Source organism: Ursus maritimus, unplaced genomic scaffold (assembly GCF_017311325.1).
Source record: "Ursus maritimus isolate PB19 unplaced genomic scaffold, ASM1731132v1 scaffold_5, whole genome shotgun sequence".
Taxonomy (NCBI): Eukaryota; Metazoa; Chordata; class Mammalia; order Carnivora; family Ursidae; genus Ursus; species Ursus maritimus.
The window spans coordinates 88,086,270-88,105,200 of NW_024426663.1; the positions used below are offsets into that span (position 1 = coordinate 88,086,270).

Consider the following 18,931-nt stretch of genomic DNA (forward strand, 5'->3'; position numbering starts at 1 on the left):
CCTACAGAGAACAAACTCATGGTCCCCAGAGGCAAAGTGTGAGGGGACATGGGGGAAACAGGTGATGGGGAATAAGGAGTGCACTTATGATGAGCACTGGGTGTTGTATGTTAAGTGTTGAATCACTAAGTTGTATTCCTGAAATTAATATAATACTGCATGTTAACTTCACTGGAATTTAAATAAAACTTTAAAAATTGTTTGGATAGGAAGACACCCTGGAGACATTTAATATCTCCTCATTTAGTTACTGTCTGTTTGTAATAAAGACTTGATTGTATTTGACAATGTCAACACTTCAGTTCCTTTAAAGGGAAGATTTGGAGAACATCAGCTAGCACAGATCTCATTTTAGACACAAGAAAGCAAAAGCCAAGTTTAAAAGACTTTATGTTGTACAGGACTGGTTTGTGGCAGCCTGAGAAAAGGAACTTGGGTCAATCACATCACCTCTTCAGGCACACACTGTAAAGGGGAGTTAGTTACAATGATGGCATAGCCACCCCACTGTCTACCTTTTCCTTTGTGCCGACGTAAGTGAAATACTCAGGTAGTGGCTGATTCCTGCAAACATCATTTCATATCAGCAATAAATATGGGCCTTCCCTTCAATCCCTCACCCTTTCACACTTAGAGAGGAAGGAGCCATCTCAGATAAAAACCCAGATCTTGAGATAATATGATTAGGAAAGAGGTTGAGTGCAAAGATATGGAAACCCCACAGTCAGCAAACAAGGCAGGGTTTATCAAAGCTGGGGTAAGATAATCAGTGTCCAGATAGCTGTTGTTTTTCCACTCTTTTTTTTTCCTTTTTTCCATTGAGTGTATCATAAAGGTTGAGCAACAGATAGGCAAGTCAAGCAGTTGTCAGAGCCTCAAAGACCACATGGTCTATAAAGGAAGATGGATTACAAAAAGCTAAACTAATATAACGTTACTAGGTGATAGAAAGGCAGAGTGGGCAGTGCAGAAAATCCATGCAGTGTGGAAGCAATGTTCCCACGTTGTGTAGTCTGGGATGTTTTCTGGAGGAGAGTGTGAAAGCCAGAATTTCCAGGAAGAGATGCTATGAGGCACAAGCATGGAAAATAAAAACCATGAGTGCTAAAAGAGCCTTGTGCACTAGGGCACTGAGTTCAGGCTGAGCTTGGTGGCTTAAAGAACATGAAATAACAGCAGAATTCCTGGAAGATGATGGCTGAGGGTGGAGGGTTGGGAATGAAATCAGAGAGGTATGCAGGGGTGAGTCCTTATAGGATTGTAGTCCCCAGTGAAGAGTTTGGATTTTATTCTGGAAGCAACAGAGAACAATTTAAGGCTCTCAAGAGAAAGGCATGATGAGAGTTAAATTTTCCAAAGACTATTCTAAGTGTGAGGAATAAGTTGGGGGTGGAAATAACCAAACTAAAATTAGCATCCTTTGTTTCAGCTCTATGTTTGTACATGTGCTTTATATAATCATGAAAGAATGAAATATGTGCACTAATACCCCATTTCTTTTGTTTACAGCCTCCAACTAACCTTCTACCAAGTCTTGGAGGCAATCACCAAAGAATTCTTTGATTGTAGCTCTATGAGGTCTAAAGTAAGATGTTAGCTCTTATGAGACAGAGTCTCAGTCCCTAGTGAGACAGGTACATCTCAAAGAAAAATGCTCTGATACACTGTGCGCTTACCGTTTTCTTTCCACATCGTGGTTTACCTTCTTGAGCTTCTTTTGATTGTTTCTCAGGCAACTAGATGGAAACACATAGAAAAGAGACTCTTATTTTCCCTCGAAAGTTTTCATCCCCTTTTCTTTCTTTCCTTACCAATAAGACAAAGCCTGTTTTTCCTTTTTGACAAGCCTCTCTGTCCTTTAGAACTGGCAGGCAGTCACAAATACAGAAACAGGTCAGAAATTAACCACAGAGCCCAGGCGTACACTGGGTTGGAATATCTATAGTCCGACCTCTCCAGAAGAGGTGGGAGGGACCAAGAATAGAGAAAGATCTTAACAAAAGGAAGGTGTGGCTTCTCCAGTGAGCCCAGAGGAGACCATCAGCTCCCGAGCATCCATCCCGGTGAAATACTTGCACCATTAACTTTGGCCTTCTGAGCCAGAGCAAGATTCTCCAAACCCTGCTGTTTGGCCATCCCTGCACATATAGGACACTATGATCCACACCTACATTCAGAGAAGTTTGTTGTGCATGTTACTCTTGGTGTTTTCCCAACAATTATCATCTTCCTTATAAGAAGCAAGCAAGCACTGAGTGATAGAATTGAGGCTAGAGAAATCAGTGACTTTCATGGTTACACAAGAGTGAGATACAGACCCAAACCCGTGATTGAGTTAATCAAATTGGTCACTATACTGGTTATCCAAACAGTATTTCTTTGAATGGTCTTTTTCTTTTATTATCACATCCCCAACACTTGTCTATTCTCCCACTTCTACATAGGGCTGCATGCAAAATATCCCAGACTATGAGCCTCGCTCTTGCTCACTGTCAATATTTGAAGGAGACATTTCCCCAGTGTTGATGTTTAAAAGTTCAAGAATACGGTTAGATATTAACATATGGGGCCAGTAAGCAAAGAATAGAATTTGTTGAATACCAAGTAAATCAAATTTGAGAAAGAAGGGCCCTTTTTGGATATGTGTTCTGATGTAGCGATTTCTGGATAATATTCACAAATGATTAAATTTGGATGTAATGATTACTTCATAGCATAGATTGCAAATCAGGCAAAAGTTAATTTCAGTGTTCCACGTGTTCTCTTGTGTTTCTCTAGAGTCCAATTTCCTCAATACTCCATTTTTCTAAACTGATCAATGAAAAAAGATTCTGCTAAAATATTTCTCCTTGAGGTTATTGATTCACTGACTTTCCCTTCTCATGGATGTTTGCATTTTAAAGTTAAAAACAGGAACATAAAATCCTTAACATTAGCAGAAACCTAATGGGAATCCCATGCCATTACTACTGAACATAAATGGACACTAAATTCTGCTGTACATGAAGTAATTTTTTCATCAAGCAGAATTCAGATAATGTCAGGCCATAAGTGATATACAAAGATTTGTTGACTGAATTAATATATCATCTTATACTCTATCGTTAAGACAATAGACATTAAGTGAATCTTAAAAATGTATCTTGGTCAGGGGCGCCTGGGTAGCGCAGTCATTAAGCGTCTGCCTTTGGCTCAGGGCGTGATCCTGGAGTTCTGGGATCAAGTCCCACATCGGGCTCCTCGGCTGAGACCCTGCTTCTTCCTCTCCCTCTCCCCTGCTGTGTTCCCTCTCTCGCTGGCTGTCTCTCTGTCACATAAATAAATAAAATCTTTAAAAAAAATGTATCTTGGTCAAAGTGTTGAGATCATGGGTGATTTTTCCTGATTTTCTGTTTGTTTGTTTTCAATTCATTTTTTTTAACTTCTCAAATATTTGGAATTAATTTAAGACATCATAACTCCACAAAGGAAATCTAAATACCAAAAAATCAACAGTTTACATTCTATTTCTTTACCAAGCAATAAAATTGAAAATCAACAATGAAATACCTAAAAATGTACATATGTCTAGACATTAATATAAGTAATCCTTATCTTAAAGAAGGGGATATAAAGAAAATTCCTAAAACACTAATGATAGTGAAAGTCACAGAAGACAATTTCTAGGATATGGAAAAGGGAAATGTGAAGAAAATGAGTTGTTTTCACAAGAAAACACAAAGGATTGAAAATGACAAAGTAAGTAGATATTTCAAGGTATCTGCTTGGGTATAACTTTCAAGGAAAGTTATGAGCAGAAATGAATGTGAGAACCAAATATTAGAAAAGAGTAATATTGGCAAGATGGGCAAAAATCTGGCAGGATCATTTAAGTAAAAAGAAAAGGGGAACGAAACTAACATCAAAACAAATTTCAGAGTAAGTACTACAGAGATACAAAGCAAGTAACATGAACAGTTATATAATAAACGTGATGACTTGAATATCTGAGAAAAACAAAATGCAAAAATTGTCTCTTGAGCATCATCCATATCTCAAAATAGTCTAGCCAACGTTTCCATATAAGCTTTACCAAACTTCATGTGACAAATATATCCTCTTATAAAAGATGTTCCAGAAATGGAAAAACAGAAAATGATGTCAAATCCATTTAATGAGATTAGAAGACTCTTCATTCCAAAATTAAATAATGGGAGAAAATAATTGTAGGTCCAATTTACTCACGAAAATAGATACAATAATCCTCAATAAAATAGGAATTAACTAATTCTAAAAGTTCAGTAAAAACAACACACACATGACAATTGAGTGGGTTTTATCCCAGAAACTAAAGGATAAGTCATCAACAAAAAACCCTATTGCTATGATTTACCACCTTAGGGGTCTAAGAGAAAAATTACAAGTTTATCGTAATAGTTTCAGAAAAATGCATTTGATGGTATCTAGTCCCATTAACAATCAAAATTAAACAATAAACCTTGTTATAAGATGATATTCCTTACTGTGATAAGGTCAATATACCAAAAACATACAGCGAACTTAATGAACAATTCAGAAAAAAAATCTAAGATCATTTACAAGACAAGGACATCCAAGAATATTGAGAGTTTTAAACATAATAATGACATAAAACAAGAAACAAGGTATTAGTTGTAAGATGAAAAAGGAGAGAAAATCTTTAACTTTATAGATGATATGTTAACTATGTAGAAAGCTCGGTAAACTTATAAAGCATTAAAAGAAATGAGGTCAGCAAGGCTGGTAGATATACAATAATCTTACAAAATTTAGTAGCATTTCACGATAGCAGGCTAGAAAATAAAACACTCCCTAAACTGACTGTTGTAAGTGGCTTTTAGAAATCAACCTAACAATGCAAGAAAGACAAAAATTATCACTCTACATTTTAGCATGAGGGGAGACTTGAGTAAATGCCATATAAATAATTGTTTTTATTGAATAATGTGTTTGCATAAACATAACATTTTTCCCTCAAATTGATCTGCATAGTCAGTGTCATCCCAATCAAAATCCAAGCTTGTCCTTTTGATAAAACCAACAAATTCAGTGTTAAGTAAATGTGGGAAGAGAAAGTCCACAAAGAGCTAAATCAGTCTTGAAACAAAGAACGAAGAAGGCATGTCCTGGAAACTGTTAACAGGAAATGTTAACGTCCATTCCACATTCTTTCTGGTCAAAGAGGAAAGCAAAGCGATAGCTAGCTACCTTTCTCTGACTCAGAGCCAGTATTCAGGCTGCAAATTAGGTGCTATCCAAAGTGCCCAGAGGCCTTTTGTGGATCTTCCTCTGACAATCAGGCTCAGAGGTGGGAAGTTTTCTGCATCTACATTCTGGTGTCCATTCTCCAACCTTGCAGACATTGCTGGTGGTAAATTCTTGAATGTGGAATCACTCAAAAAGCCTCCTGGGCAGCAGTAGCTCCTTGGGTCAATTCTGTCGGGTGAGGGTATCTTTACAAGAGCCCAGCCTCAAACCCACACCTTCAGCCATTCCAATGATTTTGTAAGCACATAATTCTCTCTATTGAAACCCATCTTACTTTTAAAAAAAATCTGCCATGGTTTATATCTCCTGTGCTAAGCCTCTATGACGTCATAGAGGATGACAACACACCAGATACCAAATGATGCTACAAAGTCATAATAATAAAAACAGTATGCTGCTAGTAAAGGCAAACAAAAAACAGGTCAATATAAAGATATTGAGTACAAAGAAACATTTCTATCTATATGTAGATATTTGATATGTAATAAAAAAGTAACCATAATTCAATGGGAAAAGAGTGAATGTTTTAACAGATGAAGTTGAAAAATCTGACTCACTATTTGGAGAGGGAAAAAAAAGCAAAACCCCTACTTCATGCTATATTCAGTGGGGAATAAAGATCTAAATAAGAAAGTCAGAGAAAATTTAGAGAAATAGCTTTGTCATATAACAGTGGAAGAAAATATAGGAGCCTTCACAAGAGAATGAAGACCCAAAGAAGTGACCAGAGCCAGAAGCTTTCATACCTTTTAGACAAACAATACATTTGTGAAGAATTGGCAAGGCAGAGGGATTTGCACTAGAGAGAGTAAATGGTGAATTAACAAGGTTTGTTTTTACAGCCTTCTCAACCCTAAATTCCCTGTCTCTGGTGATGAGGATGTCTCCTCTCCTTCTGGTACAGGAAGAAAACCCTTTATGTGAGAGATTTAGCTCCTGCTTCCAAGGAAGAAGGGTGAGGGGTTAGGGAGATCAGAGTGACCTTTCTGCTTCTGCCATTTTCTCAAACTCCTTCAGTGTAAGACATTCAGTATGACTGATTTCTGAGCATTGATTTTGTATCCCACCACATTACTGAATTGCTCTATAACTTCTAGTAGTTTGAGGGGTAGAGTCTTTTGGGTTTTCCAAATAGAGTATCATGTCATCTGCAAAGAGAGACAGTTTGACTTCTTTACCGATTCGGATACCTTTTATCCCTTTTTGTTGTCTGACTGCTGTTGCAAGGACTTCTAGTACTATGTTGAATAATAATGGCGAGAGTGGGCATCCTTGCCGTGTTCCTGATCTTAAGGGAAAGGCTTTCAGCTTTTCCCCATTGAGAATGATATTCGCTGTAGGCTTTTCATAGATGGTTTTTATGAAATTGAGGAATGTACCCTCTATCCCTACACTCTGAAGTGTTTTAATTAGGAAAGGATGCTGTATTTTGTCAAATGCTTTTTCTGCAAGTGAGAGGATCATATGGTTCTTGACTCTTTTCTTGTTGATATGATCTATTACAAAGATCAATTTGCATGGTGCACTGGGTGTTATAGCGCAAACAATGAATCATGGAACATTACATCAAAAACTAAGGATATACTGTATGGTGACTAACATAACATAATAAAAATTATTATAAAAAAAGATATTCGGTATGACAAGTTGCCATATTTTGGGGTAGTGCATCCTGAAATCCATCAATGGATATATGGAAAGAATAATTCCTGCATTCTGCATGTAATGTGTGTAACAGCTATAGGTTTCTAGAAGACGGAACACTCCCCATTATTCATTTAATGTTGAACTCCATAGATGAGCAACAGTTAGAATGCTTTGTTTCATCCCCTTAATCCCCTTTGAGAACCATAGAAGGTCCTGGACACAGCATGGGCTCACTTAACATGGAAAAGAGTCCTATAGAAGACCTCTCTCAAGTAAGTAGAGAAGACCAGTGGGTTTTGGAGTCTTGTTTGGTTCATGTCTAATGATATAACATACCTTTTCTTACTGTGAAACTACAATCCTTTAACCTTAATTTCAAAACTTACAAAAATTAGAATAACAATGTCTCCTTTATAATATCATTGGGAAGAGTAAGGCCAACATGCTTGGCACCCTTCAATAGCTTCACAAACGTTGTTTCCCTTCCCCATTAATTCCATTGGACGAGAATGACTGAGAATAAAATCTGGAGAGCCTTTGGTACAAGTCCTGTGGCTCTTTTGTTGCATGGCTGACCCCACAGGGGAACTGGGTAATGGTTGGGTCTGGAGACAGTGAAACACTTTATCATAGAAAGTGAAAGTGACTCATGATATAGAGTGAGTGTCTATTTCTTATCCATTCTGTTTCTTCCATCTGGTACACTTGCTGAGGATCTGACAGCCAAGGAGGAAATTGGGAATTTCCCAACTCAGTATCTCCTCACATAAAATCCATCCCTGCTCTCCCTCCATATGTGTACAGTATATTCCAAGATTCTCTAATGATGGAGAGCTCTCTGGGAGATACCAGGAGTAACTTTAAATTTCATTTGGGGAAATACTCTTAGCCTTCTCTTACACCACATCTGTGATCTAAATGACTGACAAACATCAAGACAAATCATTGGAAATGATGTTACTTTTACTGAACCTTTTTTTTTTTTTAATTTTGGTTGTTCCTGCCAAATTTCAGCTCTTTACCATCTATTGCTTGGTATATTTTAAATTTCTTAGCTTGTCCATTTTTGTCTGCCATTCCATCTAATGCACAGAGGACAAACATTTCTCCCTAAAATATGAGCCACATTACATCTTTCTGCAATTCACAAATATCCATTGAATCACCAGTTCCTATGGGCCTTTGAAGACTGCATCATCAAATGCCTAACCTCATTTCGAACTTCTTTACCCATTGGCTCTATTCTTGAACCATATGCTTGTTATTGACAGCTATTGTCATTCCTGAACCACCAGATACTTCAAACTCATACATTTTCACATCTTGTCCCTTCAGTTAGGAAAAGTCTTTTCTGACTTTCATTAGCTTGTTAAACATTTGCAGCACAAACCATGCAGCCATTCCTCAAGTGTGACCTTCCTTCTGGCCATTCCAAATCAGAATTGAATTCATTCTTTCCTCTCATTTCTATAGCACATTCTTTGTGTTTCTACCTAAAATACATTAACTTCCTTTTTTTTCTTGCCCTTCAAATATTTTATTTATTTGAGAGAGAGAGAAAGAGACAGAGCATGACAAAGTGCAGAGGAAGAGGAAGAGAGAAAGGATCCCAAGTAGAATCTGTGCTGAGCCCAAAGCCCAATCCAAGGCTCAATTTCAGGACCCTGAGATCAGGACCTGAGCCAAAGAAACCAAGCCTTGGACACTTACCTGACTGAGCCATCCAGGTGCCCCGTGGCTTTCCCTTTAATCTCACTACATCTTTCAAAGAAGTTTTAAATTTTTGCTTGTCTCAATTACATATTTTTTTATGGGTGATGGGCATTAACACATTAACTTCTCCCCTATCTGTAAAAGAGACTATGGCGGTATAGTGGAAATGACACATGACCTGACATCAGAAATTTTACCTTCATACTCACTTTACAGTAGTTTACATATTATATTAAATCATCATCCCATAAACCCTGAAAAAAAAGGAAGACAGAAATTACACTATAACTTCATCATTTAATAGCAAAGACCTTGACAAGTTTTCATCTTCTCTTAGCTATGTCATCTCTCTTAAGCTTAAGCTACAGCATAGTGATTAAGTGCAGTGTATCAAAAGAATCAAAATCAAGATCTTAAAGACCTATCTGCACACCCATGTTCATTGTAGGATTATTTACTAATAGCCAAGATATGGAAACAACCCAAATGTCTCTCCGTAGATAACTGGATAAAGAAAATGTGACATATACATACAGTGAAATGTTCATCAGCCATTAAAAAAGAAGGAAATACTACCATTTGCAACTACGTGAATGAACCTTAAGGATATTGTGCTTAAATGAGATAATCCAGTAACAGAAGAACAAATACTGAATTACCTCACTTATGTGTGGAATTGAATATAGTCAAACTCTTAGAAGTGGAAAATGGAGTGACAGCTGCCAGGGGCCAGGGAGCTTTTGCCTAATATATACCAAGTTTGTTATGTTGCATGAATAGTTTCCCAAGATCTGTTGTACAACATAGTGCCTATAATTTAGAATACTGTGCACTTCAAAATATGTTAAAAGGATAGATTTCATGTTAAGTGTTCTTCACACACACACACACACACACACACAAGAACACAAGGAAATTGAAAGTAAGGGATGTGTTTAGTACCTTGATTGTGGTGATGCTATCACAAGAGTTCACATATGTCCAAACTCAACAAAATGTACACTTTAACTACGAGCAAATTTTTTGTCTGCCAATTATACCTCAATAAAACTTAGAGGGGGAAAAAAACTCAAGATAACCATCTGTGGGATGTGGAGTGGCCAACTAGTGAACCAACTCATTTCATTAACCTCATGTACTCCTGTCATTTTTGTCTCACTACACACATGCTCAGACCCTTCTCGGGGTCTTTACATATGGTCTTTTGTCTAGAAGCTAATTCTACAGATCTTTGCCTAACCTGCTCATTCTTAATTATGCAGGTCTCTCCTCAGAAGTCAGGTCTCCATAGCATCACACCCTTCCTTCTCCTGGATTTCAGCCATAGTACTTATGACCAACTGAATTACATGATTTATATAACTGTTTGCAATCCCTTCATCCTACTAGAATAAGTTCCATGAGGTGGAATCTTTCCATCTTGTTCTCAATCATATCTACAGTGCATTGAATGAGGTTTCTTGAGAACCACCTAATTCCTGGGAGTGGTTCATTGAAACAAAATATATAGCTTAAGAACCTGAAAACAAGGCCAACTTCAGAGCACTGTAAGTAGTTAAATATCAGCTAATACTGAGTAATCCTACCATGTTCTTGCTAACATAAAAGCATTGTTTCATTTTATCTTCACAAAATCTAGGATCTGGCAATAATCATATCCTTACTTTGGGCATGGGAATATAGAATCAGAGAAACCAAGGAATGTATTCAGTACTATAGGAAAAGCAGGATGAGATTTCCCAGGCGAACTTTTATTGGAAACCATCTGTTTCCCTTTTATCTAATTGTATGAGCTCCAAGCAATGCTGCTAACCTGCTTCCCAAAGTTCACCAATAATTTGCTGAGAGAATATAAGAACACTAATTTAAAGGGATAAATGCACCCCTATGTTTATTGCAGCATTATCTACAATAATCAAACTATGGAAGCAGCCCAAGTATTCATCAACTGATGAATGGATAAAGAAGATGCGGTGTATATGTACAGTGGAATATTACTCAGCCATAAAAAAGAATGAAGTCTTGCCGTTTGCAATAACATGAATGGAGCTAAAGAGTATAATGCCAAGAAAAATAAGTCAATCCAAGAAAAACAAATATCATATGATTTCACTCATATGTGGAATTTAAGAAACAAAACAAATGAGCAAAGGGGAAAAAATAAGAAAGACAAATCAAGAAACAGATTGTTAATGACAGAGAACAAACTGATGACTACCAGAGGGGAGATGGGGGAGGGGATGGGTTGAATAGGTGATGAGGATTAAGGAGGGCACTTGTTATGAGCACAGGGTGATGTATGGCAATGTTGAATTACTATATTGTGCACCTGAAACTAATCTAATACTGTATGTTAACTAACTGAAATTAAAATGAAAACTTTAAAAAAGGAACCCAAATAATATCCATATATTCCAATTAATTAATAGCTGTCTAAAATCCTTTTAACCTCTAGGATTTTTTTCCCCTCTTGTTTACCTCCCTTGGAATTTATCTGTTAAAGAAATGTTCTGGATTTTGCTGGTTGTATCTGTATGCTATTGTTTGAAATACATTTCAAATTAAAATTTCCAATTGTTTCAAATATTCTTGTAAGTTGTGGTTATATCTAGATACTTGATCAAATTCAGGGTTGATATTGGAGAAGAAGGATACTCCATAGGTGGTTTGTGGACTTTCCTCAGAAGACACATTATTTTCACCCTACTTTATTAAGATATAACTGACAAATAAAATTGTTCAGTAATATAAAAAAATTACTACAGACCAAACAAATAATTAATAATAATAACAATAATAATAATAATAATATGGTTCACCAATGAAAGGAGTGCTCTAGACAGAAACTACCCATATTTTACTTACTGAGAATAAAATACCTCCATCACCAGTAAACATATCCAACTATGCAATTCACATTTATTTATTTATTTATTTATTCACTTACTTGCTTATTGATTGATTTCACAATCATAGTACATGAGGGTAATAACAACAACCACGTCATATAGTAGTTATGGAAAAATAATGAGATAACCCTGTGAGATTATTAACACTATGTGGGCAGAGAGAAACCTGAAATGATCATCACTTGTTATTATCAGTGCAAGTTGCTACTGTGTTCAGCCCTGTGAATTCCTTGAGTGCCACTGAATCTGGCTGCCGGGAAGTGTGTAGGAATGTGGGACTGCAGAGGTCTCATTCACAGATACCCACAGTGAGACCCTTGGAGTCAATGTCCTCCTCTATCCTCTTTGTGTCTGTATGGATTTTAAAATAGAACTGAAACTGATATCACTCTGTATGTTAACTAACTGGAATTTAAATAAAAACTTAAAAAACAAACAGAACCGAAACCCAGCAAATGGACTTCTCCAGAAAGTCAGGCCTAGGACCCTAAGCAGAGAGTAATGGCTGAAGAGCAGAATGAGAAGGAGTCTTTGTAACTTCAAATGTGAGCAAACCAAAACATTTCCACCTCTCTGAGTCTAAATGGCTTCACTACAACATGGTTGAATTGAAGAAGCATTCTCTCGCTGCTTTAATATTTATAAAGTAAAAGTCCATGGCTGTTTCCAAAGACCGCTGTCTCTATCAGAATATGGTAACAGATGTATATCAGAAAATTTAACAACCAATTCAGAAAGGGAGATAATTAAATGTGGAAAGTTCCTCTAAGTCTCCATATTCTGAAGCAGATCATTTTGTCCTCTGCTTCCCTCAAGTTAGAAATACACATGCTTTTTCAGAATAGCCAAAATTCATTTATAGAAAACCTTTCTGTAGAGCATAAGCACAAGTTTCAGGGATGCCCAAGTTTTAAAGGCACTGTCACTGTAATCAAAGGATCCATAATCTAAGACTTGTACATGTGTAATAATGACACTAGGTAGAATATGGTTAGTGTCATAAATGCATATAAACCATTTATAAGTCATAAAAATGTGAAAGAATAATTCCTGGCAAAGATCAGGAAGATGTCACATTTGGCCAGGGCATTGCATAATTAATATTTTGACAAGTAAAGATGGTTGAAAATGTACTTTGAAGTAAGAGTTTTGATAGCCAAGCTTGAAGTCAAAAGATGACCCAGTGGTCAGATTGACAAGGGTATAAGGTCCATGTGATATATTTATGGCAGAAAGGGCAGAAAAGTATATTTAACCAAATTAATTTTACTTTCTTTAAATCCCTGTTTTGTTCTAAGTTCTAGGGAGACATAGGGACTGCAAAGATATATTCAAGGCAACAATTATCCTTGAGAGATTCTCTACTAAACAGAAAACAGTTGATCAGAGGCTCATAGCCAAGACAGGTGGTGGAGGCAATGCCCAAAGTGAAAAGAGAACAAGAAGAAGGGAGTTATTAAAACAGAATATGTAAGACCTTAAATTCCAAAATAGATGGTCTACACTTTACATGTCAAGTAGTGGGAAATGGATGTTCTCTGAAACACGGGAGTAATGTGATTAGAGTTTTGCCACGGGCAGATCCATCTAGTTGTGTTAAAGAACACAAATGAATGGTCAAAGGGTACATTAAAAGGTGCTCAACATCACTAATCATCAGGGAAATGCACATCAAAACCACAACAAGTTATCACCTCATCCCTGTCAGATAGCTACCATCAAGAAGAGAAGAGGTATCAAGTGTTGGCAAGGATGTAAAGAAAAGGGAACCGTTTTATACTATTGGTAGAAATAGAAATTGATCTAGCCACTATGGAAAACAATTTTTTAAATTAAAAATGGGACTACCATAAGATCCAGCAATCCCAGTTCTGGATATAGAGCCAAAGGAAATGCATACAGGGTATCAAAAAGATACCAGTACCATGTTTACTGAAAAATTATTCACAATAGCCAAGATATGGAAACAATCTAAGCATCTGCCAATGGATGAATGAATAAAGAAGATGTGGCAGATAGATGATAGATAAATGATAGATGATGATAATGATGATAGATAGATGATAGATTAGATTGATTGATAGATGATAGATAGATAGATAGATAGATAGATAGATAGATAGATAGATAGATATGATGGATGGATATATGGATATATGGGTAGTCCATATATATTATTCAGCCATGAGAAAAAAAGAAATCCTTCCATTTGTGACAACATGGCATGGCATGGCATGAACTTGAGGGCATTATGCTAAGTGAAAAAGTCAGACAGAGAAAGACAAATATCACTTCTATGTGGAATTTTAAAAAGCTAACTCTTAGGAACAGAGGGTAGAATAGTGGTTATCAGGGCTGGAGGTGGAGGCTTTAGGGAGATACTGTTTAAGAGTACAAACTTGCAACTCATAGATAAATAAGTCCTGAAGATCTAATGCACAAATAGTTATTATAATCAGCAACATGGTATTGTAAATTTAAAACTTTCTAAGTAACTAGATCTTAATTATTCCAATCACAAAAAGAAGTGATAATTTATGTGATGTATAGAGGTGTTGGCTAATACTATGGTAGTAATCATATTGCAATATATACATGTATCAAACCAACGAGTTGTACACTTTAAACTTATATAATGTTATATGTCAATTATATCTTAATTTTTTTTAAAAATCTAGTCATTATATAATATAATAAGACTGGAAGGAGTTAGGGTGAGTGGATGGGAGAGTGGTGTGCTATAAAGACAATCCTTTAAGATTAAGCAAGCTGTAAGAAGAATACTGTCTGTTTTCCATATCTATTCTACAACTTCAAAAGCATTCGAGGGGCACATGGGTGGCTCAGTCGGTTAAGTGTCTGCCTTTGGCTCAGGTCATGATCCCCCTGGGATCAAGTCCCACGTTGGGCTCCCTGCTCAGGAGGGAACCTGTTTCTCCCTCACCCGCCACCTGCCACTCCTCCTGCTTGTGCACTCTCTCTCTGTGTCAAATAAATATATAAAATCTTAAAAAAAAGAAAACCATTCAAAGATGAGGAAGGCTAAAAATCAGTACTTAAAAGCATTTGAGTACATTATTTTGCATCCATAATTTTCAAGAATCTGTTTATTCTCATGCAGACCCCATGAAGTTGATGAACGGGAAGTTAAACCGTATACTCAGATGAAGATAGAAATGTATGGAAAGATCCAAGTGACTACAGACTAGGGTTTCTGGATAAAATGCAGAACGCACAGTTAAATTTGAGTTTCAGATAATCAACAATTTGTTTAGCATAACTATGACCCATGCAATAATGCTCCAAATATTGCATAAGGCATATTTACACTAAAACAACAACAACAACAAAAAAAGAGTTTGTTTATTTGAAATTCAAATCTGACTTGGCAACCTGTTATTTTTTTTCTAAATCTGGCCACCTACCATAGTTCCAAAGTAAGGCAAAAAGAGTGAGTAAACTGAGGTGGCGAGGGGTCACTCTGTGTTCTGAAAGAATGCTGTCTTCAGGTCCAAACCTCTTAAAGCACCACTGTCTCACTGTTCCAAATGCATACACCCAGGCTCCTGCTCCCTGTTCTTCCAACGAAGGGCCCTGCCCAGCTTCAGTCTTACCTGAATTCTCTCAGGAGGTAATTCCCCATTCTTTCACTGTGACTCTGCTTTTCAGCTCCTGAGTTTCACTCCACTTTCGGCAGTGATGGGCACAATATGAGGCAGGACTTTGCATCTGACCACTGGCTTGTACTCCTACCAACCATGAGCTGCCAAGGGACAGGCATGGTAGAGAAGGCAGGAAACATTCTGAAGGGGACGGGAGAAGAAAGGCACGTGGGTAAAAAAAAAAAAATCAGGCTGAGAGAATAAATCTAACACTCCGGGTCCACTTTGCTTTCAAGGGAACTCCAGGATTGGAGAATCAGAAGAGGTAGGGACTTTCCAATTCTTCAGAAAGCTTAGATCTCCAGAATACCAATATTCCGTCCTCTTCCACACACACAAAAAGAAAGCCTCTTGTAAGGAAAAAAAAAGTTAGAAATAAAACCTGTTTGCTCCTCAGGTTATAAAAATTGAATCAAATGTAAATGTCTCTCCTAAAAGCTCTGATACTTCAAAAAATAATAATAATAAAATGGGAAAGAAAGAGAAAAAGAATATGAAAATAGAAGAGTATTGATGTTACATAAACTAGGTCAAGGAGTAATTGTTCTTCCTGTTGTTGTTCCAAGGCTAGCATGCAATGGGGAAGGAGACAGGGCCTGACAGACCCATCTCCACCATCTGTTCCCCCACTTCCTCCCCTACACTACCCACCAGAGCCACAGAGTACAAGCTGGCCTCAGTGATAATTTCATGCAGGCAATTAGCTGACTGCTGACCCTGATCTGTTGCTGTTGGGGGAATGAAATAGTTTATTCATATTGTTTCTCACCCAATGGGGTGCAGAACAGATTAAAACTTCTCGTTTTTATCCAACATGAAATCGAAGTTGGAAATTATATGTTCATCTAACCCAATGTTTTGTTTTGTTCTGTTTTTAAACCAAATGAAGGTATCAAGTGTGAGGAAGTTTGTTAGAGCTATCCGTTGGCAGTTCTCAGGGGTCTCAAATGCTTTGCAGTCATTTCTAAAATTTGTATTACTATTTTATGTTTCAATCATAGCATGGGAAAAAAGTATTTGAAGCAGGAGTGTCACAAACCCATGCTGGGTTTATGTTTTACCTAACTCATGTTCGAGAACCTATGTACTAAAACCCTGCATCCCAAACTTTCACATCTTACCAATCCTCAGAGGGCTCTGTTAAAATACTAATTCTGACTCTGTCAAACTAGAATAAACATTCTGCCTTTCTAACAAGCTCTTGCTCTTCCTTTGAGTAGCTAGACACTAGGTCAGCAGCCCTCAGAGCATGGTCCCAGACTGGCAACACCAGCTTCACCTGAACTTACTAGAAATACAAATTCTCAGGTCCTAACTCACACATACCTGCTGAATCATAAACTCTGTGAGTAGAATCCTCCTGTTGCCTGCTGAAATTTGAGAAGCACTGCAATCAGCTTTTGTTCTGATTACTCATGGAAAAAGTCATTAACGCACAAATGCTCAGTTAAGTAGGTCCCTGTTGGGTTTCAGACACTAAATTGCCAGGAATGGCCAGCAATCCCTGTGCCATCGGATGAAAGATTACTACAAACTTTGCTGTAAAAAAGAGAAGACAAGGGGATCAACACTCAGAGGCAAAGACTCTTTGCTCTTCTTTGCTCCCACTTTTATTGGTCCTTCAGGATAATCACAAATCCTTATCACTGTTTCTCAGCATGTGATGTGTGACCAGGGGTCTCCCTGGAACAGGAGGATCTGTTTACAGGAAAGATATGAGATGCTAATCTTCTGGTTCTACGAGTTCTGCTAAACATAGCCTAAGGGACAATGTGTACATCTCTTAGATCACAGGTCAGCTATTTGGGCTAAGAAAGCTTCTGGGAAGGCAACTCCCCATGGCATTCCAATGGCAGAGTGGTCACGCAGGCCTCCGCATTCCAAAAACCTATATGCCCTTCTCCAAAACCTTCCATCGCTCCCCTCTCTGTGTTACATTTTAGCAAGCCAGGTATTATGACTGGTTTCATGCTCTACATTAACCCCAACACTAAATGATAGAGATGTGGTTACTCAGAATATTTTTAGTTTCCTCAGCCTCTTTAACTCCCCTTTCTGTTCACACTAGCATGAATCTATCTAGAAAAGGACAAGACTTTAATTCCACTACCAGTGTCTAACCAGTGGACATCCTGGAACTCATCCTCTTCTGTAGGATGGATAGGACATAAGGAAGTGAGTTTTAGAGAACTGTAAAGTGTTCTGCAGGAATGCTGGTAGTGACTATTCATGAACCACAATAGACATGCACACATCCAACTTCATTTGGACGCTCACTGCCATGTAGAAGAGACAGTAGTCTTTTCAATGCCAGTGTTTCAACTTACCCACTGGATGCAAGTCATTTATATCTCTACAGTTCTGTCAGTTAATACCCTCTACTTGTTCGCTATCCTATTTGGTCTCACTACTTAGTCTTCTGCCTATCAACAAGTTCAGGTTTTACACAAACTACTATCCCGTGACTCTGATACTCAAACAACTATCATCTAGGTTTGGGCTTTTAAAGTCAGGAATTTTGAATGGGAAAAATCAGTAGCCAAGAATACTTTGTCCAGCAAGGCCATCATTCAGAATAGAAGGAATGGTACAGAGTTTCCCAGGCAAATAAAAACTAAAGGAATTTGTGACTGCTAAACCAGCCCTTCAAGAAATACTAAGCGCACTCTTTGAGGGAGAAGAACAAAAAACAACAAAGACTACAAAGGAACAGAGAAAATCTGCAGAAACAATGACAAAACAAGTAATAAAATGGCATTAAATATGTATCTATCAACAATTACTCTGAATATAAATGGACTAAATGCTCCAATCAAAAGACATAAGTTGTCAGAATGGATAACAAAACAAGGCCCAGCCATATGCTGCCTACAAGAGATTCAAGTTAGCCTGAAGACACCTGCAGATTGAGAGTGAGGGGGTGGAGAACCATGTATCATGCTAATTGACATCAAAGGAAAGCCAGAGTAGCAAATGCTTACATCAGACAAACTAGAGTTTAGACCAGAGACTAACAACAGATGAAGAAGGGTACTGTATCATAATAAAAGGGAGCATCCATAAAGATCTAAGAATTTTAACTATTTATGCCCCTAAATTGAGGCATCCAAATATGTAAAACAATTAATAACACAAAGGAACTTATTCATAATAATACAATAATAGCAGAGGATTTAATGCCCCACTTACAGCAATGACAGACCAGCTAAGCAGAAGATCAACAAGGAAACAATGGCTTTGAGTGACACACTGGACCACACAGACTTAAAAGATACATTAAGAGCATTTCATTCTAAGCAACAGAATACACATTCGTTTCAAGTGCACATGGGACATTCTCCAGAACAGATCACACTAGGTCACAAATCAGGCAGGCTTCAAGAAGCAACAAAAATATTTAGATCATATCATGCATATTTTCTGAACACAATAATGGGAAGCTTGAAGTCAACCACAAGGAAAAATTTGGAAAGACCACGAATATATGGAGGTTGAAGAACATCTACTAACGGATGAATAGGCCAACCAGGTTGGACATTTCCTGGTTGGAAATTAAAGAGGAAATAAATACATGGCAACAAATGAAAATGAAAACATTATGGTCCAAAACCTTTGGGATACAGCAAAAGTGGCCATAGGAAAGAAGTATAGAGCAATACAGGCCTCCCTCAAGTAGCAAGAAAAATCACAAATAAACAACCTAACTGTACACCT

At 37.4% G+C, this 18,931-nt stretch overlaps 1 protein-coding gene across 4 annotated transcripts in view; it reads right to left on the reverse strand.

The window, feature by feature from the left end:
- GCSAML (germinal center associated signaling and motility like) overlaps nt 1-18,931 on the reverse strand; it is a 67,805-nt gene that overhangs the window by 47,871 nt on the left and 1,003 nt on the right. The window contains exons 2-3 of one of the 4 annotated variants that reach the window (XM_008712030.2): nt 15,170-15,358; nt 1,677-1,736 (exon numbers count right to left, since the gene is read on the reverse strand). In XM_008712030.2, the coding sequence (XP_008710252.1) occupies nt 1,677-1,736; nt 15,170-15,198 (89 nt within the window). In that variant the 5' untranslated portion in view covers nt 15,199-15,358. Of the gene's footprint in view, nt 1-1,676; nt 1,737-15,169; nt 15,838-18,931 lie in introns of those variants that run through there. The other 3 variants (XM_040622685.1, XM_008712031.2, XM_040622687.1) reach the window with 3 other exon arrangements.